Below are 26,817 nucleotides of genomic sequence, written 5' to 3'. Positions count from 1 at the left end.
CTGTGTAGTGGGTGATCTTTGTAAGATCCTTCAAAAAATGAAAGCCTTGGGCTTTAACATTTGTCTCGAACACCAAACACGCAGCAGCCTGTAACTATATCCTCTGAGCTTGCTGTTTGAGTTTTTTCATCTTTTACTTGGTGCGCACACACAACATATTCACACATTGAGTGGTTTGACCTGAGATAATTTCTCTTCCCTCACCCCACGGCCCCCACTCTTGATTTTAACAAAACATGGTAAATAAAATGGAACCCACCATGTATTTATTCATCTATAAATATCTTTATTCATGTCTTCCTCCACTGGTTTAAGTTGCTTTGATCTGTGTAACTTGGCCGGCTGGGAGAGTTGGATTTAATTCATTTTCTTGACCTAAGGATGTACCCAGGGTTCTAGAATGAAGCCTTCTGTGAAGGAAACTCCCTTCCTTGATTAGTTAATAAAACAAACATGGAAGCGCATCATGCTCTAGTTGATCTTTCTGTGGTTTGGATGAGGAACACACACCCTCTGTACTTGCTGTAGGCTGGCATTTCTGTGGGTCACCAGCAGGCAGTGTAGGGCCATCCTGACTAAACCCAGGGCCCCACAGACTGTTCCTGCTTGACCCCAGGGACCCCATGCTCTCTCCACCCCCATGATGACTCTGAACCATTTTAGAGTCCAAACAGTATTTTCATTTTTGTGCATCTTCGCTCTAGGAATGGAAAGGAGCGGTGCATGTGGTTCTGGGTAAAATGTCAGTCGATGGAAACGAGTGGGTGAAGTAAATGCCTCAGTTGGTAGGTACGCCAGCTTGCTGTTGCCAGAGACCAGTAGAGTGCAGTCCCTCTGCCTCCCTCTTCAGCTGATAGTAGGTGTCCCCTGTGGCCTGCCCCTCAGCTCCACACAGCACCCTCCTCCCCAGACCTTCAGCACATCTGGGAGCCTCCCACCTCTTATCTTTACAGATTTAAAATAACATGCACTCATTTCCTTGTAGGCGGCATTCTAGAATGAATCACCTGTACCTCAAGCGTTACCCGCACAGCTGGGCATGCTTACCCCCATGGATTTGGCCTCTAAATTGTGTCAACCTAACTCTTTTGTTGTGGGGGGCCAGCACAGCCACGCCAGCAAACACCTCTGTCATCCTCCCGGGACTCTGCAGGATGAGATGCCAAACCGCAGACCTGCACTTTTTTAGTTTCAAAATAATCTTCTGGCTGTCGTTTAAAAAAAAAAAAAAAAAAAAAGATACTGGTTTGCCTCATTGCTCAGTCCCTGCTTTCATCTGGGTCTCACAAATACTTAATCACTGGGGAGTTTGGCTTAGTCCTCTTAGGGCTAATTTACTTGCCTACCATTTTTTAATCTGTTAACTGCTTTATTTTTCATGGTCTCACCAAGAAAGTCATCAGGCAAAAAGTGCTGTTTGTTTGAACAGTGGTGGGAGCGGTTCATCTTTAAGGTCCCGAAAGTGTAGAGAATTTTGGCTCTGTTTGGCTCTGCTGCGTGTGCCTCGTCCGGGTTTACGTGCTGGGCTTCTGTTTGGGCTGTGCTACCTTCTGGCGTCTTGTGCTATTGTGGGCTTTTCAGAAGCAATGAACAGCAGCCCAGTCACCTGAGGCAGCATTTCTGTCCAGTTTTTTTCTTTTTTTTCTTTTTTAAAGATTTTATTTATTTATTCATGAGAGAGAAAGAGAGAGGCAGAGACATGGGCAGAGGAAGAAGCAGGCTCCCTGCATGGAGACTCAATCTCAGGACCCTAGGGTCATGACCTGAGCCAAAGGCTAGGTCTCCCTGTCCAGTTCCTTTAATGCTCAGTGAAGGTTGGGTCCCTTTTGATGAAGATGGTTTCATGTGAATATAGTGAATTGCCAATTTAAAAAAATAAAAAAGCTTTTCAGATGGAATCAGATGACCTGAGTGTGTCTTTTCCCAGGGAGGGGGCCGTTGCTGGAAGAGCTGGGTAGTTCAGTGCGGACTGTCCACCCTGATGTTGGTGGCATTGCATTGTGGGGTTCTGGCTGGGGCACGGTTGTCGTGTGCAGCATGGCCCTTCTCCGGACCTTCTCTGGACCTTCTCTGGACGTGCTTGCTGCCCAGGATGGGTGCTGCCGTGGGCACTGCTGGAATTGAATGCAGAAATTGAGAATGAGCGGTTAGAAACTTAACAAACTGCTTGTGTGTCTGTAGAATCTAATAATAAATTTGAGCATAGCTTGGCCCTTTTTCCATTTTTTTTTCCTCCCAGTTTCATCCTCTTCTAAAAATACCCATTTGCGGGGCACCTGGGTGGCTCAGTGGTTGAGCATCTGCCTTTGGCTCAGGGCGTGATCCCAGGGTCCTGGGATCGAATTTCACATTGGGCTCCCTGAGGGAAGCCTGCTTTTCCCTCTGCCTATGTCTCTGCCTCTCTCTGTGTGTCTCTCATGAATAAATAAAATATTTGAAAAATAAAATAAAAATTAAAAATACCCATTTGCAACCAATATATAATAAAAAGGGGGCCAAATAACCAAACTCCCCACTTTGATCCTCCTCACAGATAGTTTGAGAGGCAGGACTGTGATGTCTTATTCCCAGCTCCATCCCCATCTGATCCTTCAGTTTCTCCCTGTGGAGGGTCCCTCCTCTGGACTTAGTGGCTTTCTCCGTACACCACTTGCCATGTGTCTCCTCTTACAGTCAGATAGCCGGTTGGTTACAAAACTCTCCATTCTCCATAGCTAGGGGACAGCGGTGTTGCCTTTTTCTCTTAACTGTTTTAATATTTGGGAGTTTTCCTTAAACTTGTTTGGTTTTAGGTGTATAGGTTCATAACGTGGCTGCTTCGTTCTGGTTACTTCCCAGAGTCCTAGGATGGAGTCCTACCTTGGACTCCTCGCTGTACAGGGAGTCTGCTGCTCCTGCTGCTTGTGCTCTCTCTCAAATAAATAAAATCTTTTTAAAGAAGTTTTTTACAAAGTAGAAACCCATGTTGTGTGCATGTGCCTGTGTGTGTGTGTATATTTTTACTCTACTGGTTTGTTAAATACCAGAATGTTGATTTAACACATGAAGGTATTGTGGTCATCAACAGTTCAAGATACTATGGTTACTGTTTTATTTAATTCAGCCATAGTTAAAGGAAGACTTATTTGGGCTTTACTAATCTGTCTGGTTTATTTTTATAGTTTATTACTCCAAGCAGTTGGGGGGGGGGCGGTGCATTATCAGTTGCACACAGTGGTGGATTTTGATTTGGATTCAGACCTGTCCCTGTGCCCTCCGGCTGCTTTTGGTTTCTTCAGGTTTGTTTTTCCTGACCCTCAAATCCTATTTGTTGAGTGTCTCTGTGGGCAGGGCTGGCTAGATGGTCTAAGCAGGACCACTACAGGTTCTTGCCCTCCGATGAACCTTTCACTCCACTGTGAATTGTGATCCTTACAGCTGAAGAAAGAGCTGATAGGAGGTCATTCACGATAACTTTCAGGTTAGTTACACATAAAACAAAAATACAGTAGTATTCTTACGTGGAGGCAGGAAAAGTAACCACTGGTGGCTGTAGTGTTTGGGGGAAAGTAAAGAAGGTTTCTAAGACTCCTCAGGATTCAGATGATAGGAAGGAGTGTCTTGCATGTAAGATTTTATAAATGAAAGAGCCCAGCTTAAGGACCTATGTGTTGTGACTTGTAGACACCATGGAGAAATGAGGAATCATTGTCTCTTTAGGATTGGGTTGGGGAAGAGGCCTGACAGGTGGAGTCAGGCCGGTTTTTTGAATCCCTGACTGAGAAGTTTGGACTTGGCCTATAGGTAAAGGATATCCAGAATTTGTATTTCAGATGGACTAAGGAAATAGATTTTGCCTGCATTATAAGCTTTTATTAACGTCATGAGTTTGTGTGGCTGGATTGGGGTCGGAAAAGATTGGAGGTGGAGAGACTGCTGCCTCTGGGGGTGTTGCCGCCGAGATCATTGATGTGCAGGCCAGGGAGGGCGCTGGGTGTAAGGGCACAACAAGAGGGAGATCATGGGTGTGTTTTTGACACTATGACGTTGAAGCATACAGTGCTGGCCACATGTGGCAGGATGAATTGCGTTTTTGTCATTACTCTGGACTTAATTTAAAACTACAGAAACCATTCACTAATCCCATGCCCTCACATGCCTCATGCAGTGTTTGAAATGCCCAGGCCCCCATGTGGTTTGTGCAGAGGCCTGCGCTCTTGCAGGCACGTTTGTGTCACCCATTTTTATGTCTGTTAAAATATAGCCTTTTAACCCAATTTATTGCCCTTTGCAAGTAGGCCTATGGTTTACAAGAGTGTGAGAGATACAGCACCTTAATTAGAAAGAGTTTGCTCGAATTAGTCTTTTTCCCCCCTTTCCTGTCCTGACTTTATTGCTGCACGTAGATCTCTATCCTTCAGTCTCTGCCTCATTCATTTTCAATTTCCCTTCACTTTTGCAGGCCCAGGCTGCAAGCACAAAGGAAGTTTGCTCAGTCTCAGCCCAACAGCCCCAGCACAACTCCAGTGAAGATAGTGGAGCCTTTGCTGCCTCCTCCAGCTACTCAAATTTCTGACCTCTCTAAAAGGAAGCCCAAGACAGAAGATTTTCTGACTTTTCTCTGCCTTCGAGGTAAGAATGTGTTCCCCATCACTTGGGAAGGAGGACCCTAGTTCCAGGAAAAAAGGAAGACCTTATTCTCAGGAGTAGACGTGAGCTGTGGTCGGTGTTTCAGACGTCTTTCAATTTCTCAGCCTAATCTCAGGGATTGAGCTTGAAGTGACCAGTGCCATGGAGGTGGGGGGCTGTTGGAGTCCCCATAATTTTCTGTCTGTTCTCATTTGACTCTTCAATCCCCATTCTTGGCTTTTCAATGCCGCCTCGCAGATTGTAGTTTCTAGAGCTTTAATGTTACAGCCTGACTTTTCCTGAACCTCACCACCCTGCCATCACCACCACCACACATGTGCTTTATTGACGCTGTGTTTTGTTTTGTGACTTTTTTGTTTTCTTGGGGCGTCATGAGTGGAGATTGTTTTCTTGGCTCAAATTTTGTAAAGTCTGTCAGAAGCCACATTGACTAAGCTCACACTCTGCCCTGTACTACTTTGGGAAGAATTCAAGCAGTACTTTCCAAGTACAGTTGACCCTTGGACAACATGAGTTTGAATAGCACAGGCCCACTTCTACTTGAGTTTGTTTTGTTTTGCATTAAATACAGTAGCGTGTGTATTTTCTCTTCCTTAGATTTTTTTTTTTCCTTTAAAGATTTAATTATTCATGAGAGACACAGAGAGAGTTGCAGAGACATAGGCAGAGGGGGAAGCAGGCTCCCTGAGGGGAACGTGATGCAGGACACAATCCCAGGACCCCGGGATCACACCCTGAGCCAAGGCAGACGCTCAACCAGTGAGCCACCCAGGCATCCCCTTTACGATTTTCTTCATAGCATTTTCATTTCTCTAGCTTACTTTATTATAAGAATACAGTCTATAATCCATATGGCATACATAATACTTGTTAATCACTTGCTTATATTATAGGTAAGTCTTTTGGTTAACAGTATGCTATTAGTAGTTAAATTTTGGGGTGTCATAAGGTACACATGGATTCCAATACCCCTAACTCACCTCCATATTGTTCAAGGGCCAACTGTATGTAAATGGTGAAAATAGTGGTCTATATACATAGACAGGACTGATTCACAGAGTTGCAAGGTCAAGGATAAAATTTCATAATAAAAGTTGAGTTTAGATTTGCATGATCTTACTTGCGAAAGTGGTTATTTACAGGAACTAAGTTTGTAACACTTGTTGATGAAAGATGTAGGAGAATGTCAGAGAGCTCAAGGAGTCCGTCTCTTTCGGCCATGGTAGCTGCAGAGGCGTGTTGGAATAGAAAGCCATGAACCCGGAGGTTCCCTCTGGTGACATTTGTTGACAGAAGGTGAGCCAGAGGAAGAGGTCATTTTGTGGGGGCGGGGCTGGAGGTTTAGAGTTCTGTGCTTAAAAAAATAGTTTTATGAAGTAAGTTACAGCAAGATTTAAGTACAGTAGAATTTTTTCCTAAATGATTTGAGAATTTCCACCTTGTACTTCATTGCTTCTTAACACATTAATATATATTTTCTTAAATATATTAAATTAGTATTTTTATGTTTTTTCTTAAAGTAAGCACATTCTCGGGGGTCTGGGTGGCTCAGTTGGTCGAGCATCTGCCTTTGGCTTAGGTCATGATCCTCAGGGTCCTGGTATGGAGCTCCATATCGGGCCCCCTGCTCAGTGGGGAGTCTGCTTCTTCTTCTCCCTTTGCTCCCTCCCCTGCTCATGCTCTTCTCTCTCTCCAAAAACAAAAAAAAAACAACTTTTTTTTTCTTTAAAGATTTATTTATTTATTTATTTGTTTGTTTATTTATTTATTTATTAGAGACACAGAGAGAGAGATAGAGAGAGGCAGAGACACAGGCAGAGGGAGAAGCAGGCTCCATGCAGGGAGCCCGACGCGGGACTCAATCCCGGGACTCCAGGATCACACCCTGGACTGCAGGCAGCGCTAAACCACTGCACTACTGGGGCTGCCCTCTCCAAAAAAATCTTTTAAAAAAATGACATTCTCTTACAATGATGCAAAGTAGGACATTGACAGTGATCCATTACTACTACTTACAAATTCTCATCTCAGATTGGCTTCCATTGCCCTAGAGAGGCTCCAGTTTGGAGTGGGAGGATCCAGGGCCCAGTTGGGCGTTTTTAATTGTCCTGTTCCAGAGCAGGTCCTCCTCAGCCTTTGTCTTTCGTGATCTTGACTCTTGGAGGTTACAGGCCAGTTGTTTTGTAGAAGGACCTTCCATTCCGGTTGTTTTCTCCTCATCAGATTCATGTTTTGCAGTTTTGGTAGGACTAGCATAAAAGTGATTCTTCTCATTGCGTCCTTTCAAGGGGTACACAATTTCAGGCTATCCTTTTATCAATCACTCATTAAGGAGGGTCTGTCAGGCTTTTCCAGTATGAAGTTCTCTTTTTCATCCCTTGTAATTTAGAAGTGTTTTGTTTGAGAGGTTCTCTGAATCTCCCATTTTCCAGTTCTCGTTAAACACTATTCATTTTTGAAAATCTGTATGGGCTCATTTCATTCAAAGGGTCATAATCCATTTATTCTTTAAACTATTTTGGGGTGCCTGGGGGCTCAGTCCATTAAGCGTGTGACTCTTGATCTCACCATTGTGGGTTCAAAGCCCACATCAGACTCTGTGTTTGGCATGGAGCCAATTACAAATTTAAGTGTGTATATATGTGTGTGTGTATTGGTCACATATATGTATTTTATAAATATATATTTAAAAAAATATATATATATATAAATTTGTTTTCCAATCTTCATTGAAAGATTTTTTTTTTTTTAAATACAATCTGTCCCCCGCCCCGTGGAGCTCCCAACTCCATGAATGAGTCGTGTGTTTTACCAACTGAACCAGCCAGGTGCCCCTTTATTGCTATATTTCGTTGTTTAGCTTGTCCCAGATCTCTTCAGTGAAACCCCTACATGCTGGCTTCTTTGGCCTCTTTGCTTGCTCGCTGTCCTCTTCCCAGCCTGGCTGCTTGGTCCATCCGTGCTCCAGGCTATTCTTGTCTGTTCTCTTCCTCAGCGTTGGAACCACCCACTTCTCCAGGGAGCCTGGTTTTAAGTGGCAGCTGCTCTTGGGATGCCACAATCTGGGCCTGCAGTGTGCTCTCATCTGGAGTGTCATTTCTCTTAGGTGCTCTGTGAATGTGTGCAGTGTGTGTGTGTGTACACACATTTGCTCATTTAGTGTATCTAGATGTAGATCCGCGTCTCTGTGTCTGTTGAATACTATGAATTAACATCAATACCTCTGATTTCAGTTTAACACCAATGGGTCATTCCGGTTTTCTTCCTTTCCACGGTAAAGACAGAGACCTGGTTTTTGTTATCCATACTGTACTTGTTCATTTGGTCAGTGTTTTTCCAGCGTGAACCCCCTGCCCCCTCCAATCTCTGCTGCCACCTCTTCCTCCACCACATGGAACCCTTCTACACATTCCTGGCTCTGACACTCCTTATTTGGCGGCCCCACTTGTGAACACCCTCCTCCTTCTCTGGCTCTGACACCCCACCTGGGCCACCATGGTTACTCCTCCCTCCCTGGTCTCTCTCCCTGCGATTTGCTTTAGGAATTACTCATTAGGGATTCCTGGGTTGCTCAGTGGTTGAGTGTTTGTTGGCCTTTGGCTCAGACTTACCTTTGGCTCAGGTCATGATCCCAGGGTCCTGGGATCGAGTCCCACATTAGGCTCCCTCCAGGGAGTCTACTTCTGCCTCTGCCTGTGTCTCTGCCTCTCTCATGAATAAGTAAATAAATTCTTAAAAAAAAAAATCACTCGTTAAAGATGGGAAAATGAAGAGTTAACATTCACTTTGGACAATATAGGCTATTGAAAGTTTTCAGACTCTTGAGACACAAAGGAGAATAGTTTCACTTAGAAATTGTCTAGCAGCCAGAGATCCCTTGGCCTGGACCAAAGGGAAATGAGGTAGGTGGCTCATCTACTTTAGGTTTTAAAGAGCTCCCTGCCGAGACTCTAGTGATCCCAGGGGGTTGAGGGTGGGGGGGGGGGGAACGTGTGAAACCAGCGTGAGAGGCTTGCATCCTGAGTTGGCTGTGAAGGAAAGAGAGGAGCCTGAGCAGTAAGCCATGCTGTCCTCTCTAATGGAGAGCCCATGTGGGCCCAGGTGCTCAGAGCAAGGAATCTGAGCCAAAGGAGTCTCTGAAAGGATTAACTATGTCAGCAGCAGCAGGTGGTTCAGGTAAATATTGTTCACTGGTGGTGAAACTGCCTCTGTGTCATTGTGGCATCTTATTGCAGTTGGAGCCAGATTTAACTTGGGGCTGTGATTTCCTATGTCCTTTTCTTTAGGGAAAGGGTCCATGATCGTGTTCCTTCAGGATGTCAGAAAATTGGCTGTTGAGAACTGAATTTAGTTAGGAAAGTTTTTACTGTGGAGTGGGTGCAGCTCGTTTTTTAGAGAGGGATTTGTGCTGTGCATACCTGTGTATGCATTATTTTTAAGAATGCCTCTGTGGTTTGGCAGATTTGGAGAAGGATCTTTTTTTTTTTTTAAAGATGTTATTTATTCATTTATGATAGACAGAGAGAGGCAGAGACACAGGCAGAGAGGAGAAGCAGGCTCCTCTGCTGGGAGCCCAACGTGGGACTCGATCCCGGGAGTCCAGGATCATGCCCTGGGCCAAAGGCAGGCGCCAAACCGCCGAGCCACCCAGGGATCCCCTGGAGAAGGATCTTAGCGAGGCATTCTGTTTGCTCAGGTAGATGGCATCCAGGGAAAAACGTTACCCAGTCCTGGCTTAGACGTTTCAGGGTTCCAGGTAAAAGAGAAGCATGTCACATGGTAGCCACAATTTACGTTGTGTTGTCAGATGGAACAGATTTCAGGAAGTGAGGTCTAGGTGGTGTTTAAAACAATTGTGTAAAAATGCTCTGAGCTTTGGAAATGTAGTTCTATGTTTATCAGCCAGGTAATAAAATAGGTTTTAATATTTGGTTTTAGTTGATAAACAGGAAGGATTTGACACACAATACTGTACTCTACTATATGGAGGTATTAAAGTTTGAGTCCTGGGCAGCCCGAGTCCTGGGCAGCCCGGGTGGCTCATCAGTTTAGCGCCACCTTCAGCCCAGGGCCTGATCCTGGAGACCCAGGATCGAGTCCCGCTTCCGGCTCTCTGCATGGAGCCTGCTTCTCCCTCTGCCTGTGTCTCTGCCTCTCTCTGTCTCTCATGAATAAATAAAATATTTTTTTAAAAAAATAAAAATATTTTTAAAAAGTTTGAATCCTCTTTAGCTTTTTTTTTTAAATCATGTTTTTGTGAGGTCAGGAGTACTTAATCTGATATGGCTCCAGAAGCCCCAAATGATAGGTGATTCCTCTATGGTACCTTCCCAGTCCTGGAAATGGTGTGGATCTTGAGCAGTGTGATTGCTTGAGCTAATTAAAACTCCTACTTTGATGTGGACAAGGGTTAAACAGATCCCTGCTGCAGTGGTACTTGAGTAATTTTATTAATATTTGAAATTAAGAAAGATAGTGTTAGCATTTTCTTTTTTCCCCATCAGGAAAGTATTTCATGTTTTCCTAGGGAACATCAGCAGAAAAGATGGGGAAGTAGGCAAAATAATAAATCCAAAATACTCTCCCTTGGCTCTCCCAGAAGACAGCCACTGTTAACCACCTCTGTGATGAAAATATTACTGAGCCTTCCGTGTGTGTGTGTGTGTGTGTGTGTGTGTGAAATATGTGTCTCCCCCCCACCCCCACCCCTCTGTGAACCTGACTTCTCTGCCAGAGGAACTGCATTTCGTTTTCATTTGCATAGTCTGCTTTTGCTGCCTAACAGTATCCCATTAGTACCTGTTCCATTTTTTGGAGTCTGTCATCATTGATCAGATTCCTTGTTTACACTTAGATGTATTTCTGACTTTCGGTTTCAGCAGCTAATGTCATGCATCCACAGTTAGGGCTTTGCCTTGTCTTCCTGAAGTTAGCAGCTAGGAACGTGGCTAACACCCTCATACCTGCATTTAGGGCTTTCTTCTTGGGTTGCTGATTCCATTGTGCAGAGAGCTAGTCAGAGCCCCAAACTCTAGGTTCCCCATAAGGAGCCCTGTTGGCTCCATCAGCCTTGGGGGAATTGACGGACACTGTTGGGTGTAAAAAACAGCCTTTCATAAGCTCTTTATTTAGATGGAGAAGAGTCTGGCTGCAGAAGTAATGAAAGAATCAAAGACCTGGAAGTGTTTGTTGCCGAGGAGTACAGGGCCCCCAGTATTACCTGTGATCCTGCTGCTGCTAATTTGGAATGTGGAAGAGAATAAATCCCAAGCTTGAAGAAGAGATGGCGAATGGAGGTCTTGAGGGATCGTTGATTATCTGTGCACAGTCTCCAGCCAGCCTGAGAGCATGCCCTCACCTCCATCAGGTGTTTTCAACGAAAACCTGGGTGGGTGGGGGGAATCTCCATACCATTAATAACACCGGGATTAGCATGTAGATGTGTAAACATACCAGCCAGTCTTTCAGAGTTAAAAAGCCTTAGCGATTTAAAAAAAGCTGCTTCCAGGCCCTCAGAGACTTTCAGCTAAGCTCAGCAAGGCTCTCTCTCCTTTCCTATTTAAGATCAACACCTAAAATTTCTAAAAGAATGGAACATGGGATGAATAGTGCAGTGGGGCCTGAAGTGTTTGCCCTGCAGTGTATTTATCCTTAAGTAGCTGCTTTGAAGGGGGTCCACATGTCTCCTGCCAGAGGCATAATTAGTATCTTCGCCTGGTACCCTCGTGGAAGGGGCCGTGTGTGGTGTGCAGCGCCTAGCAATTCAGGCCATAGCCCGTTACCTGTCACTGCTCACCGCTCTTAATGAGTTGGGTCGTCTTCTCTTTGTTTGGTGACTATGATTATTAACAGATTAAAAAGCTTAACACAGTAGAGTAGTGGCAGGTTAAATGATTCTCTTATTTACATTTTTCTCTTTATGGGGCACTGCAAACAAGGGAGATTCCCAAAGGGGATTCTTGACAACCCCCCACCCCCACCCCAAGGTTGGTTCTTCTGATCGTGGGCTGTCACAGCGGAGCATCACAGACCTGCAGGGTGGAGAGCTCCTAAGTGGGGGGTGGGACAGGTATTCTTGGTAAAGGAACAGCACTGTCAGTCTTTGTGAAGCAGTGCTTTCTGTTTAGGGACTTGCCTGCCTTTTGTTCCCAGAGTCTTAGAGAATCTTCAGTGATCAGCTGTCATTCAACTGCTAATTAATTCAGAAAGCCTCTGTTGAACTCTTTTTATATGCTAGACACCTAGAAAACAGATGAGAAATTGGGAAAGCATAGATGCTCACAGTAAACAAGTGGAAGATGCCTGGGCAGAGGTGTGTACCATGTACAAGCCGGAGGTAAATGGCCCTCTGAGCAGGGCTGCCTTGGGAAGGCTGTGCAAAAGAAGGAACACTTGAGCTGGCTTTGTGGGAGGGGAGTGGGGTCGGCCCCTGCTGAGGCATGGATTGGTGTTGGGGTTTGTTGCTTGGGAGGCCTCAAGTTAATGCAGGGAAGTGAGCTGTGTCCACTTCTGCAGGCCTTGGGCTAGGTACTTGGGTCCCACTGGGGCTGGGCATCTGACAAAGTGATTTACCACACCTGGGCCTTTCAGAAAGTGATCCTGGGAAATGGCTTGAGGCTGCAGAAAGTTCTTCCCCTGGGGGGGTTGGGGGAGATGGGGGTGGTTGTTGAAGCATCCATGACCAAGCAATCTTCCATCTCTGACAGGTGACTTAATCTGCTATAAGCCTGTTTCCTCATTTATAAAGTGGATAGGTGGTGTCTGGCTCCCTGTTGCTGTGGAGTCATCCTAAAATTACCGGGTGTTAAATAGGCCCAGCCGATGACAGTGGTGGTCATCCCAATACATGGAGTTTCCCCAGGAGGTAAACTGGGATTTGAGATTTAGTTAGGAAGGAATCTTCTGGAAGACCAGCAGAATAGACAGTAGACAAGATTGCAGGTAGCCCGCCCAGCAAGTTTTTTTCTAAAGACAATTGCTGGCCTTATTGACAAGGAGCACATATGTGGATAGAGTACTGGCTTTGGGTATTGAGGACTATAAATTGTAAGTAGGGCAAAAGCAGAAAGCCTGGGGTGGTTTAGAGGTCACAGAATGAAAGGGGATTAACCTGCTAGAAAGCAATTAAGTAATCCTCCAATTGCAAGGAACACTTCGGCGCTCATAATGAACTTCGTTGAGCAAAATGGGAATGCTTTTACATTATATGAGATCTTTGGGGAGGAAGGTACATTGTCGCAGTGGTACACAACTTTTTTTGATGGTTCCTTCTGAGATAGGTCACGGAGAGAGGTAGGATCCAGAATGGTATTCTCACCACCCCAAGGGCTAAAGTGTGGGCCCCCTCTCTATTCTGCAGATCAGACCAGCCTTCTATTCTTCCTTTTCCAGTTGAGTCTGTGTTACATGGCTGAGCTCTGCTGAGCAAGCAATTTATTTGCCAGGATAGTTTATCAGGCTAGTTAGGAAGAAATATGGAAACCATGGAGTTCTTTAGCACTGAGGAGGGGAAGGATGGATCCCTTTTAATTGCACTGTGACCTTGATCCGTTGTTAAGATTTCAAGACATTTTGCTTGCAGAACTGGCCCTGCTCCAGGCCAGCTGGCCTCTGACCAGGCTGTGCCCTCCCTGAAGATAAAGCAGGCTCCCTTTTCCCCACCAGTGGCTCCTGGCACGGATTCAGTGGTATTCCTCACAGTTGTCTCTGGTCTTCTTAATTTCTAGAGGTTCTCTTAGTATCTCCTTTTTTTTTCCCAATCCATTTAGAGAAGGTAGATGGGGGGACAACTTTTAAGTCAGGACAGTTCTGTTTGCTGATGTGCACATCATTATTCTAAGACCACTAATGTCCTCAGTATTGTTAACCTTAAAACTCAATTATTTTACCAGCAGAAATGGACTTACTTGGGGGTAGCAGGAAATTGTAAATCAGGCATACAAACCACAGCCTACCATCAAGCAAACCCAACAAAGAAGAACGTTTTGTGGAGGCGGAAGTGGGAAGGGGTTACTTTGCATGAAAGTCCTTTGGGGAAGAACAAGAGTTCACAGTGGTGACCATTTCTCAGGGGCTGAGCAGCAGGGATGGTGGATTTCTTACAGGCGATACAGTAAACATCTGTCCCTGTGGGAGTCTGTTTTCTGTTGGGGCCTGAAAATGGACACTTGTTACTGTAATTTACATGGATGGTGTACCCGGTTACCCTCTAGCCTCTCCACTCTAATCAGGTCTCCTTTTATTAATTTTCACAGTATGCATGTCATCCCCCAGGCAAGGTGACCCTTTTCAGTGTTCAGTGTCTGTTAGGATTTGTGGACGCTCTGCATGATGAAGAAAGAAAAGATGTTGGTATTCAGAGTGGCTGTGTGACCATGATAAAGCTACTTTCTAACTTGCTTCCGCTACCAAATCTGATGGGTGGGTTAGGGGTAGGTTAGGTTCTGCTGTATGGCGTGTTCTGTGTGTCCATCTGAGACAGAGCCAGATGGACACAAGCCCTCCTTGTGTTTGGTTGGATATGTATTTATGTATGTTTGAAGCCATGTTGTATAGATAACCTGGGAAATACTTTAAAGAGAGGGTTCCAGCTGTCAATTAAAAGATCGTGTCTCCTGCTGCTACAGGCAGATCAGGGGGAGTTGACAATGGGGCGGGGGGGGGGGGGAGTGGTTCTCGCTGCTGAGTCCGTAGGGTTAGGGCTCAGGCAGGTAGGACACGTGCCCTCACCTTGGGGAAGTTCCTAGCTGTGGGATCCGATCGGCACAACTGGCTGTACATGTGCCTAGGCCTGTACCCAGAGGAACACACCGGAGAAAACGGAGGAGGAATGCATGGGAAAGACTGGCCCGGTGGTGAGGTGGTCACCACTTCCTCCCTGTTCTTACAAGACCTTCATGTGGCTGAAGGTTTCCAGCTCTTACTTGGCATTTACTCACTCACTGCCAGTTCCAGAAATCTTAACTGTTGAGTTAGTTCACTTGGTTGGTTATATTCTCTATTCCTGTAGATTCTTGTTTTCAATCTGCTTGCTTTCCCCGTTTTGGAAAGCAGATGGGAAATAAGTTGCTTTTGTTCCTATGTGAACTTACCTGACAGACTGATTTTATAATTCTGAAGTTTCTGTCAGTGAAGTCGAGAATTGAGCCTGATGTCATATCAGTACTTTTGCGTACATGACCTCATATCCTTTGATATGACCATATACCATGACAGTTGGTATAGCTGAGGACCTCATCCTCACTGTGCAGACACACAAACCGGAGTCTCACAATGAATGGGCACATGACTCCTGACTTCATTCTAGAATTTTGGATTCCATGGAGGGTCTTCTTCAGTGATTCGGATTTGCACATAATAAGAACAGCCATCTCAGGACGGAGCCCCACTGCATAGGCAGCTCCTTATCCCGTGAGGAATTAGGGGTGCCTTTTGAATTGGGCCTTTGGCCCAGTGGGCTCTCCCCGCTGCCCTACTGCACGTGTCCCTGCTGGTGCCAGAAATGGCTTTAGCTCAACGGTTTAAAATTTTATTGTAATTTTAATTACCCTTCCTTTAACACAAGTGGTACTCGTTTTCTACTGATAGAATATAGGGATGAACGTTGGGTCACTTTCCAGAAAACAGCACGTGGGAAAGCTGGGTATGGCAGATAATCTTAGGGCACCCAGAAGTGTGAAGTTTGGGAACTCGTGCTGTGAATTCTTCCCACCTGGTAAATTCTAAAGGCCGACCTGGAGGAGACCAAAGACACACTGCCATTCGGTGTGTTCTGGTTGTCCCACAGCCTTTTCGGGGTGCTTGGTGTTCCCTGCAGGGGGAACCGGAGTATGCAGGATCGGAGACCTCTGATCTGTCCGGGTCACTGGCTCCTAGCCTGGCGCCTGCTGCGTACGTGGTGAGGTGAATGACCCCAGGCAACTGCAACCGCAGTTTTTTCTGACTCTCCCATGTAGGCGATTCGAACTTTCCTCTACCTCAGGAAATCAGTAAATAACTATCCCTCTGTCCTTCCCCCTACTCAGCCCCTTCTAGTTCACACTGAAGTTTTTGCTGTAAAATTTCATATGGTAGTGGGGCCCGGCTGCTTTTCATTCTGTGTATGTATCCCCAAAAGATCAGTCGAGGAAATGCCAACCCAGTGGGCCAGCCAGGTTTATTAGGTCAAGCTACGGAATTTGATTCTCTAGCTAAATGACTGCGTGCAGGGAATCCCTGTAGGGTCTTTCCAAAATAGAACTGAGCTATGTTTAGCTTGTTAAGATAAAGAACTGGTCGGGGGAGGGAAGATAATGGGAAGGAGGGCTTGTATGTGTACATGATTATGATTCATGGAGAAGAATCCAATTTTATAGAAACCACAGCCCAAATTAGAGAAAGCAAGCTTTTGGATTAAAATGATTTCTGTTGTGGTTGTAACATACCACAGTTTGATTTTTGTCCAGATGAAAACATTTGGTTTTCACTTCAGTAAATATTGTGGAGACATTGCCAGCTAATTCTGAAAAGTAATGAAATACGGCTTTGGCAAAGCGCACATGCATTCTGTACTCCCGATTCCACTTATCTGATCCAAGTTCAGATTTTTTTTCCACATTTGCTAATGCACTTGAATAATCAGAAGAGAAAAATCTGCCTGTAATTTTAAGAGAAAACTGTATATGCTCAATACACATTTATGATGTATTGGGTATAAAAACTCCCTCTCCTCTCCCCAAATATCCTGCACATTCCTTAAATCTTTGGAAACCTTCACCTTTCAAGAATTCCATCTCTAGGACTATAGTTTGTAAGGGAGACAGGCTGTATAATTCTGCGTGGTAAACTAGCCTTACTCTGTTGTTAATTAACATCACGGGATGACACTTGTCTCTCAGTGTGGTGAGACCACCCTGAGAACAGCAGGGCAGAGCTCAGAATGGAGGGCTGCTGAGTGCTCTCAGAGACCTCTGGTTTCCCGGTCTTTGCTGGTGGTGTATGGCAGGTGGTTGGTGGGCCCTGTTGTGGAAAGGGAAGATCTCTGGGAAAGCTTTTTCGTGTTGTCAAACCACCCAGCCCCCTCTTCCCTGTCTTCATCCCGGTGGCTCCAGTCCTGTTTTCCTGAGCACTACACCCACAGTGAGCTTTCCCAGTGTCTGTCTCAAGGGACGTTTGGAGTAGAGAATTTTCCCTAATAAATTGCCTAGAGATGAAGCATACTTCTTGTGTGCCAGGATCTATAAGTTGCATTACTGTTTTCGATGAAAACATTGAAAGCATATGTACTCTTCTCTTTTCAAATGCTGACTTAGCTGACTTAGCTTTCTGTGGACTCTGCGTCAATATGATTATGTAATACATTCACCCCTCTTAACCTGGCGAATGTTGGATAATTTTCACTAGTGATAAATAACTCAGACTGTGTTAGGGATTTTAAAATGCCCTTCCTTCATCTTTTTTTGTGTCTAGCAGGTTCCTCTTTCTTTAATCAGTAAATTAGATAATCGAGCTTGAATCTAGGCTAAGAACAAATGTGTCCTATGCAAACACCTTTAACCAGTTGTGGTTCCTTTTTGCTTCCCTTGCTTATATATGTAAAGTTGTTATATGGTTATTCTCCCAAGTATTAGCATATAACAGTATTTCTGTCACCTTGATAATTTTTACCATGACATGAAATAACAGGATAATTTACCAGTTTTATCTCCATGAGAATGAAAGCTCCTTTTGCTCTTGGCCAATTCCCCCTGGTTTGTCCTGATCTGAATGCTAGCTTTGCAAATGGACATGCCAGCAGGGTCTTGGAAGGATTCCATACAGTAGCCACATAGTGACAGAGTACCAGCTCTGTTGGGTTTAGTGTTTTCTACTTGCTTCGGTTAGACTATGAAGTTTAGTGAAATGGAAGGGCACGAGGGTACCCAGGAACATTCGGGAGGTCTGTTCTTCACGGGCAAAAGCAAATGGTTCACAAGGCTGCTCCCAGTGGACAGGTTACTGGTTGGCAGTGGCCTTGTGAACACAGGCCACCTAAAGGATGGTAAGGCTATAACCCAGGAGGAGCTGGGTTGTGATGAGTGGCACCTGCAGGGGGGAGCCTTGGTACAAGCTGAGGATGTGATCTACAGGCATCATTTTGCCTTGGAGTAATTGGCTGACATGTCCCCCCTCCCCCACCCCCCACCCCTAGGTTCATTATTACTGAGTATTGAGCCTTTACCTTCCGCTTACCACTTCTCTCAAAAGTATTTCTTCCTTTCTCATATTGGCCTCTCCTCTGTTCCTCATCTGGTTTGAGAACCCATTGTTACCTTCTCTTCGATGATGCTTAGCCTCTGGGTCCAGATCAGCAGGTCAGCCGTCCTGATGAACACACGCCCCTCTGCATGTATCGCTGAGTCCCCGAACTTAGGGCAGGTGGACTCCTTCCCCACCTGACTGCAGAGCCAGCTTCCCCAGGACTTGGTGGTGGTTGGAGTTTCAGTGTGAGGATGCTCCTCAGAGACACCCCGTCCTCGAATTCTTCACATCTTAACCTGTGTCTTGTGTTAGTCTCTTTCTTCTAGAATACCTGGGAGGTTAGAGCAGTTGATTTGTATTTGCTGAGAAGCTGCCAGAACAGATGGATTCAAAAGATTGGTTATTTGCTGCCCTCGTGGAAGAAATGACCCTATGTGCCTGCTTTTAGGAATATTAACGAAACTTAGATGCTTCTAGACACCTTCTCCATTTTAGTTATTTGGAACATAACTACGTTCACCCCGTTCTTTCAAAATCTTGAGTAGGAGGAAATGGGATAATTGGTTCATGCTACTCATCCAAGGTTTGGGTCTTAAAACATCCTCAACAGATTCTGTTAAGCGGAAGTTAACGCTTTGTTTTTCATATGTTGCACTTGGATATTTAGCTGATTCTCCCTGAAACCTAGACCATGTTTATCCATGTTACTTCACCACCCCCAATCCCGCGACACCCCCCCCCCCCCCCCCCCCAACGTGACTCCTCTATGGTCTTGGCTGCAGAGTTTGCTGCATTTCCTGCTGGGAGAGGAGACCCTGGAGGGCTGGAGGGACTAGCTGAACAGCCCCACCAGCATATTCCTTCCCCTGCTGGCCCCTGGTGGGTGGTGGAGTCCACGGGGGGCTGCAGGCTCTCCACACTCAGGCTGTTCTCAGGCTGGTCAGAGTATCCACGATAGAGCTCTTCTTCACAAGAAATCAGACATGGGTAATTTAATATGGAAGGAACTTGAAGAGCTGATTCACTTGTTCCCTCTCATTCTGCTGAAGAGGGAAGTTTAATGATTGAGTCTGGAGCTTCCAAGAATTAAAGGTCCTTGCTAGGTCTGTCCAAACAGCATGTAACATGTTATACGCTAGGATGAGTAGGAGCCTGGCAAACAAACGTTTGTCTGTCTCATGAATGCTAAGGTATAGTTTGTCCTGCTTTGTCTAAAGTACTTATACAATTAGATTTGGTAACAAAAGATCTACCAGGATTGGTTGACTACGGAGGCACCCACCATGTACACAGCGGTGAGTGGTGAATCCTAATTGCCGACTCTGTGTTGGGGACTGGGAAGGGCACGGTCCCCTCTTTTCCTCGTCACTCTTGTTCTAGCCATGAAACCACTTTAGAACAAGTATAGGTATGTTGTTCCAGGGAAAATATGGCTATTTTTTTCTTTTTTCTTTTTTTCTTTGTCTGTAGCTCCTGGTTTATAAGAACCTTCCTTCCATTGGAAACCTGCTTCTAATTGGAAATGATCAAAGGGGAGGAGACCAAGGGTAAAGGCTTTTGTCAGACCATAGCCAACTCTGTTCTGCCATTTACATCCTTTTGGAGTTTCGTTTCTACCCAGTGGTGTGACCCACATAATTTTCGAGGTTCTTAAAACTCAGAAAAGGTCGTGACAGCAATAGAAAGAAGGGGGCTTGGTGGTGCCTGTGTGGTCTTTGCATTTCTGCAAGATGGGTATTGGATTTGCCACTTCTGCTCCCTGATACACGCCTACTCATTCCCAGGTCATTGTTTAATTGCGTGGCTCAGAAGTTGGACCAGGATGGTTTCAACCTTTGTGCCTGAAGTTAGAGATCTCCTTTGGGAAAGAGAGCGGATTGATGACTTGTGTCTTTGTTGATACACAGGAGTGTGCGCTCATTCGCAGGAAAGCAGGCCATAGGAGAAATGAATTTCACACTTAATAGTTCTACTTGGTCGTAGCTCTCCCCAAAATACTTCATGCTTAAAAAGATTGACGTTGCTGGAAATTAATTTGGGGGATTTTCTCTGGAATTTTAAGCAGCCCCTAGTCCTAAACAATAACCAGTGAGTTGAGGGATCTTCTAAATTGTCACTGTTTGATAAAGAAGGGCTATGCTGTGCATCTCTGTAACATTGAGCCTTATCTTCTGGTGCTGCTGCTTTATCTTAAATTCAGAAATGAAACATTTGGGGGCATGAGCAGAAGATTAAGGTATAAAAGGACAGGGATGTGAGGTTTTTCTCTTAGGAGGTTTTTTATTTTGTTTTTAAATCCATGTTTAGTTAGTCTTGTGTTGGAATTTATTTTAATAATTTTACATGCTATTAACCTGATAATGATATCAAAGTAGCTTCGAAATGTACTGTGATTTTTGGTGATCCACATCTCTTATTCTCCTCAATGTGAATACAAGACCGTTACCTTATAAAGGAAATGTCATATTCTGTTATTCCACCTGGTGTGTCTTTCATTTTTGAATTCATTTGCTTAAATTCCATGGAATCTAGTAGGTAAAATGCATGCCTCAGAATAGTCCCGTTCTCTCTTCCTTGAGGTTGTAAGTAGGTGTTTTTAATATTACTGATTTTTCCTCCTCCCTTGCTTAATTCACTTCTTGGTGGTTGTCAAAACTTACACACCCCCCCCCCCCCCCCCCCCCCCCAGTGATTCATATGAGATTTAAAATTTTTGATTTGTTGTGTTTGGTGGATGGCATCATCCTCCTACTGGGGGGATTTTTGCTTGAAATTCATTGAAAGGACACAGATGGAGTTTTATTTCCTGGGGGATTTTGAAAAATAAAAGTGGCAGTAGAAATGAACAGCTTTGTTTTATCTGCTCAGGCATGAGGATTTAGGTTTGTACCTTAATAAATGTCTCTACGTGTAATGCTGAGGACCCAGGCCTGTGCTCACAAGCTGTCTTCTTCAACCCACCAGGTTCTCCTGCGCTGCCCAACAGCATGGTATATTTCGGAAGCTCTCAGGACGAGGAGGACGTCGAGGAGGAAGACGATGAGACGGAAGACGTCAAAACAGCCACCAACAATGCTTCATCTTCATGCCAGTCAACCCCCAGGAAAGGAAAAACCCACAAGCATGTTCACAACGGGCATGGTAGGTCCATTCTTGATTTGGGGTAAAAAATGCTAGCATCTACAGCTTGGACCAAGAGAGCTGGAATAGGTCATCTGTTGAGATAGAAGATGAAGGCTGCGTAGCTGGTTGATGGGTTCTGGACATTTCTGTAGATGCCAGGCACTAGCAGGGCAAAGAGGTGAGTACAATCAGTGCAGCTGAGTATGTTCTAGATGAACAGATGGTTAAGACATGGATGTGGATATTCTTGCATTGTGGAGGTGATGATCAGTCCTGTAAGAGCTGCAGATAATGGGATTTGGAAGAGGAAGAGATCACATCCAAACAGGGATGGCCAAGATGATCTCTTGGAAAATCTTTTGTCATCACCTTAAAATTACTGCAATTTTAGTGGGTGGAGGTCACGTAAAAAGAAAACCATGACTGAGCATGTGGAATCAAGTAAATGCACATATGTTATAAACCAGGCTGATTTTTCCCCCCTTGAGTGCTACAGTGTGTGGGAGGAGGACAGGAATGAGTATCAGTGAGGAATCCACTTAAGTCAGTTAGCCGTTGAAAATGTTCAGTGGCTTTTCAACAAGAAAGTGACTTAATTGGGGTTGTGCTCTGAAAAGATAGAGCTGGTATCAATTGTGAGGATTACATAAAGTGAAGGTACCTGAGGAAGTGGGGAGCATATGAGAAGGCTGGAATTTTAGATCATGGCCTGGCCAGAGGTAACAAGGTATCGGGAGTTCCTCATGGCATTATAGCTGGGAGAATGAGTGGGTGGGAGAGAAATGTGGCAGGAGTAGGGCTGGTAGGAGGACTTGGACCCACTGGGAAAGTAGGCAAGAAAAATAGGCCAGGAGAGGAGAGTCAGGCATGGAGTTTGGGACCAGGAGGTATTATGGCCATTTCCTGTTAGGATGCAAGGTGTCCCATTCATTTAGGGCTCAGAGACCCCTTGAGGTAGCCAGCCCGTCACTAGTGCTGTCAGTAAGTGATGGAGGCAAAGGAAGATGTCTCCTTCTCTCCCTCCAGGGCCGTGCACTGAGCTCCCATTGTGGTTTTGGATTTCATGGGCAATAGAGGTTCCGGCCAAGCACAGGCTAGATGTGATAGGGATGTGTCTGGTTTTCACCATTGTTGAGCATATCTGCTTTGTCATTGTAACAATTATTTGTCTTGCCTCTTGATTAGGACTGTGTTTAGGAGGCCTGCAGGTATAGTAGAGGATGTGACCCTCTTTTTAAGAATTTAAAGTTGGGGAGATGAGGTTAATACTCTCAGTATAGAATACAAAATGATGACCTCACTTTGTCTAACCTTTGAACAAGGTTCCCCCCTGCAGCTGTGATCCTCAGGAAGTCTTGATAGTTGGAAGAGAGCTATGGATATAGGTTGGAATACAGGTGTAGGTATAGAGATGAACTTGGCCATGGCCATTCATGAACCATGGCACGTGGCCTGGTTGTGGGATGCTTGTCCCACCTGTGTGTTGGGACATTAGGATAGGATATTATTCTACAGAGTCAGAGGGAGTGGCTGAATGGAGTTGATAGCATGCCCTGCTGGTCAGGAGGAACAGTTCCAGTGTGGAGAATGGGAACCGGTAGATGGTCTTAGATGTGGAAATGAGATAAAATTAGATCAAGTTCAGAATGATTCCTTCAGTAGCCGAGCTGTCTGAAATGAAAAGAGAGATGTTGAAGGGTGTTCAAGGAAATCACCTTTGGGGGTGGAGGAGGGGCTAGACATAGGGAACAGACACACAGTGGTTCACATGAGCACAAGGGCGATTGGAAGCAAAGGTGAGCAGCTTTTCACTGCTGCCTGGAGAGCTAGGGCTGGAGGTAATAGAAAAGGAATTAGGAAGGGAGGTGATTTGGCAGTAGTTAAGAACTTTATTATCTACCGAGTTTGCAGCGATGGTGAGAGAGAGAACTCCAGAGAACATACTGGAAATGTATCATCCTGGTGCTCCTGGCTGGTGGAGTCAGAGGGGGGTGAGCTTTCTGAGGTAGAATGGAGCCGGAAAGCAGACCTCTGGGAATTTTTTTTGTTGTTGTTTGAATTCTTGAGATGGTATTTTCTGTTTTTACTTTTGATTTAATAGGAGTCGAGGGTAAATGAACAAGACATGAAATTAGACTCCTCTCGGTTGGTCTCTGTGTCCATATGATAGAAATATATTTCATTAAGATAGGATATCAGAGTGGTTCCTTGATGCTATTTTATATTCTCTCACTGTGTTGGGGTGGGTGAATTCATCCATCTTTTAGGGTTTCTGGACCCAGTTCCAGCATGGGCAGGTGAGTTTCCCCTTTTCTCCAAAACATACCAGCAGTTCTTGGTCATCGTCAGGGTCCTGAGAATTAAACTCCACTACAACACTGCCTGTACAGAGATTGCATCAGATTCCACAGGTGAAGGGCTAAGGCCTGGAAGACTGCCCCTCATCCCCCCTCAGATACACCACGATGTTACATGGACTTCTGATCCACCAGCTACACACTGGAGGTTCTAGCAACCTCCCCTCAGGTTTGATTGTGTTAGTGTGGCTCACAGAACTCAGGGAGACACTTACCTTCACTAGTTTGATAAAGGATATGATAAAGGATACAGGTCAAAGGCCATTTGGAGGCTGAGGTATGGGGATAGGGCACAGAGCTTCCACGCCCTCCCCATGCCCACCACTCTCTGCATCTCCGTGGTCTCCTAGGCCCGAAGCTCTTAGAACCCTATTGGGGTTCTATGCAGATGACATCATAAAGTCATGATTGACCAAGTCATTGGCCATTGGCTGATCCTCGTCCAGCCCCTCTCACCTTCTCAGAGGTCAGGAGGTTGGGGCTGAAAGTTCTAGTCCATTGCTCACATGGTTGGTTTTGCTGGTACTTTCCAAAGGGTCCCCTCACTAAAAATAATAGAAGACCTCAGTATCACTCTCAATGCTTAGGAAATTCCGGGGTTTGGGGAGCTATGAGTCAGGAATCATGAGTGAGAGCTAATTTTTTTTTTTTTTAAAGATTTTATTTATTTATTTGAGATAGAGAAGAGAGCATGAGTTGGGGAAGGGGTAAATGGAAAGAATAGCCAAGTAGACTCTGAGTGGGGAGCCCAATATGAAGCTTGATCTCATGACCCCAATATGAAGCTTGATCTCATGACCCCTGAGATCAGGACCTGAGCCGAAACCAAGGGTCGGACGCTTGACAGACTAAGCCACCCAGGTGTGCCCTTCCAATACATATCTTAATGACCAAATATAGATTTCTTATAAATCACACCATTGCAGTCAAGTCTGGTGAATTAATCCCATGTCTGCTTTTCCACTTGCAGTTGGGTCCTCACTTCCTTCTTTTCAGCTTGTTTGAACTTGCTGGTTCACTAGGCATTTTTCTCAATGATTCACCTTCCAGTGTCAAAAGTTACCCTCATTCACTGTGCACTGAGCTTACTGTAATTTCTTTTTTCAAGATTTTATTTATTCACGAGAGACAGAGAAGCAGAGACAGGCAGAGGGAGAAGCAGGCTCCCTGCAGGGAGCCTGATGTGGGACTTGATCCCTGGACCCTGGGATCATAACCTGAGCCGAAGGCAGATGCTCAACCGCTGAGCCCCCTGGAATTCTTTTTTCACGTGAGCTGCAGAGTGTTGAAGGGGCAGCAGATATATGGTTGCATTGTAATGTTTCATGAAGGTTGAAGATGAGGTGTGGGAATTGAGTGACCTTTTCTGAGGGAAGCAGGTAATGACCACGGTCACTGCCATTAGGAGTCAAGGAAAGAAATGTACACTTATCTATAGATACACATATCTGCATATATACACAGAGTAGACTTCTGATTTTTTTTAAAAGTCAGGAGATTGTTCTGTTTTAAATAGTTAACGTGTGAGTGAAAATTACATTGTGGCCACTGTAAAAGGGTTTTAAGGTTCACTTTGGAGATTCATGTGTTGAAATAATCTGGGGTTCTTTTTGTATAGGGAATTTTAAGTCTCTTGGATAGGGGGCTGTGGGGGGAACAGTGTGTGTCTTTGGATGTAGTGGAGGGGGTGCCTGAACTGAGCACCCACACACCCCTTACTGTCTTTTCTGCTTGTGCTCTTGCGTTCTCTTCCTTCTTCCCCAACTGTGCTGGCTTCTCTGGAGATACAGTGCAAGATAGAGGAGCAACAAGGAGCCTGCCCAAACCAGCTGGGCTTCACTAGGGTGCCAACTGCGCCCATACCTAAAGACACACATCCCACACTTTCCTTGATGACACTTGTAGAAACCAAAGGTGCAAGGCCCATGATTTCTTCTCTGCATTAATTCTAATAAACGCTGGTTCCTGTGCATCTACTTCTGATGACAGTTTTCTTCATTATGGATCCTACGTACATCTCTTTCTTCTTAAAATTGTATTTCATATAGTGTGTGTGACTGTGTACTATAATCTACAGTGTATATATATATATATATATATATATATATATATATATATATATTTTCTAGGGAATGAAGTTTCTTTTGGGAGGAGGACAATTAAGACAAAGGGCCCCCACTGTGAAGTCTCCCAAAGTGGTTGGCTTACAGCGTTCATTAGATTGAGTTTCCTCCGTGATCAACTTGTCCCCCCAACCTCCAGTCCTTTGTCTTTGTGATTATGTCAGTTTTTGAGCTGGGAAGGGATCAACTGCAGTTTCAAAGGTTTGCCTTTGGTTTCAACTCCAGTAGAGTCCCAGAGCCCATTGTAGTGAGAACCCATGAGGCTCTGTACCCACCTAACAATGGGGGAGAGATGTTGGAGAGAGAACTGTGGGCCCAGGTGATCTGTCCTTGTGTGTAGGTGTCTGCCAGATGGCAGTCCCTCCTGCAGGGCCATAGTGTTGTGTGAAGCCCTGGCCTCATTCATGGGGTCTCTCAGTATGGGATGTGCTCATTTCCACAGCAGTCACTCATCCTCTGTGGGCATTTCCCTCTGGAACTCAGTTCTCTTGCTCTTCGGTAGCCCCATAGAAAAGTAGGAATTTGTATTGTGTCTGAGTTGGTACTGTTGTTGCCATGGGCTTGGACACCTTCCACACCCTTTTATATTCTAAACAAACATGGTTGTTAGCAAAGTTATTCTACGGTGAGGTGTTCAGAAGGCCAGACACATCAAACCAGAGGTACCACTATACTCATCTCCACTGTAACATCTCCTGCAAAATTAGGTGTGAGTTGTTGGCAAATGTGAACGCCTGTGAGTGTTAGAGAAAGATCTTGTTTGCTTATTTCTGAAAATGTTGTATTTGTGGAGGATTTGGAAGGGAGCTCTGGAAATCATTTCACGGGGGAAATGTTGAAACACAATCTTAGCCTTATTGAGGGCAAGATCTTGCCTTATTAACTAACCACTTAGAGAATTTTATGGAGTTAATTTTTGTGTCATACATAAGTTTAACTTACGCGCACATAGAAAACATGCAGAAGACCTTGCTTTTGGAAGATAACTGAGATGGAAAAGGAATCTGGACCTTTCCCCCAAGGAGCTGATGGTATGGGACACTCCTTGGAGAATCCATCAGAAACTACGACATTTCAGGCTCTTCTGCGTGTGTTTTTCTGATCACACATGCTTAATGTCTGGTCTGTCTATGCCCTCCTCCCTGTCACTTAGTGTTTCTCACTCCTTTGCTGTTTCTTCTGGTGTGTCTCCCTATTGGGCCGTGCCATCTATTTTATGACTTTGAGATGCCTTCCTCACATCCAGGTTCAAACATCCTCCATAGAAAGGGGCCGTTCGGTACCAGCAGCCAAGGTACTCAAGTCTTTGGACTCTATTACAAAGTAATGTTCTGTAGTTTCTGGTATATGTTTGACGGGGTTTGTGA

The 26,817-nt window shown here is 44.9% G+C and overlaps 1 protein-coding gene across 7 annotated transcripts in view; it reads left to right on the top strand.

The window, feature by feature from the left end:
* The window catches only part of JARID2 (jumonji and AT-rich interaction domain containing 2), a 259,185-nt gene that overhangs the window by 189,568 nt on the left and 42,800 nt on the right, over nt 1-26,817 (top strand). For all 7 annotated transcript variants that reach the window (XM_072729081.1, XM_072729083.1, XM_072729078.1 and 4 more), the window contains 2 exons: nt 4,442-4,611; nt 20,812-20,988. In XM_072729081.1, coding sequence (XP_072585182.1) covers nt 20,835-20,988 — 154 coding nt within the window. In that variant the 5' untranslated portion in view covers nt 4,442-4,611; nt 20,812-20,834. The remainder of the gene's footprint in view (nt 1-4,441; nt 4,612-20,811; nt 20,989-26,817) is intronic.

This window comes from Vulpes vulpes, chromosome 12, assembly GCF_048418805.1.
Source record: "Vulpes vulpes isolate BD-2025 chromosome 12, VulVul3, whole genome shotgun sequence".
NCBI lineage: Eukaryota > Metazoa > Chordata > Mammalia > Carnivora > Canidae > Vulpes > Vulpes vulpes.
The sequence above is the reverse complement of the archived record's forward strand: the minus strand, read 5'-3'. Positions and strand labels throughout refer to the sequence as shown.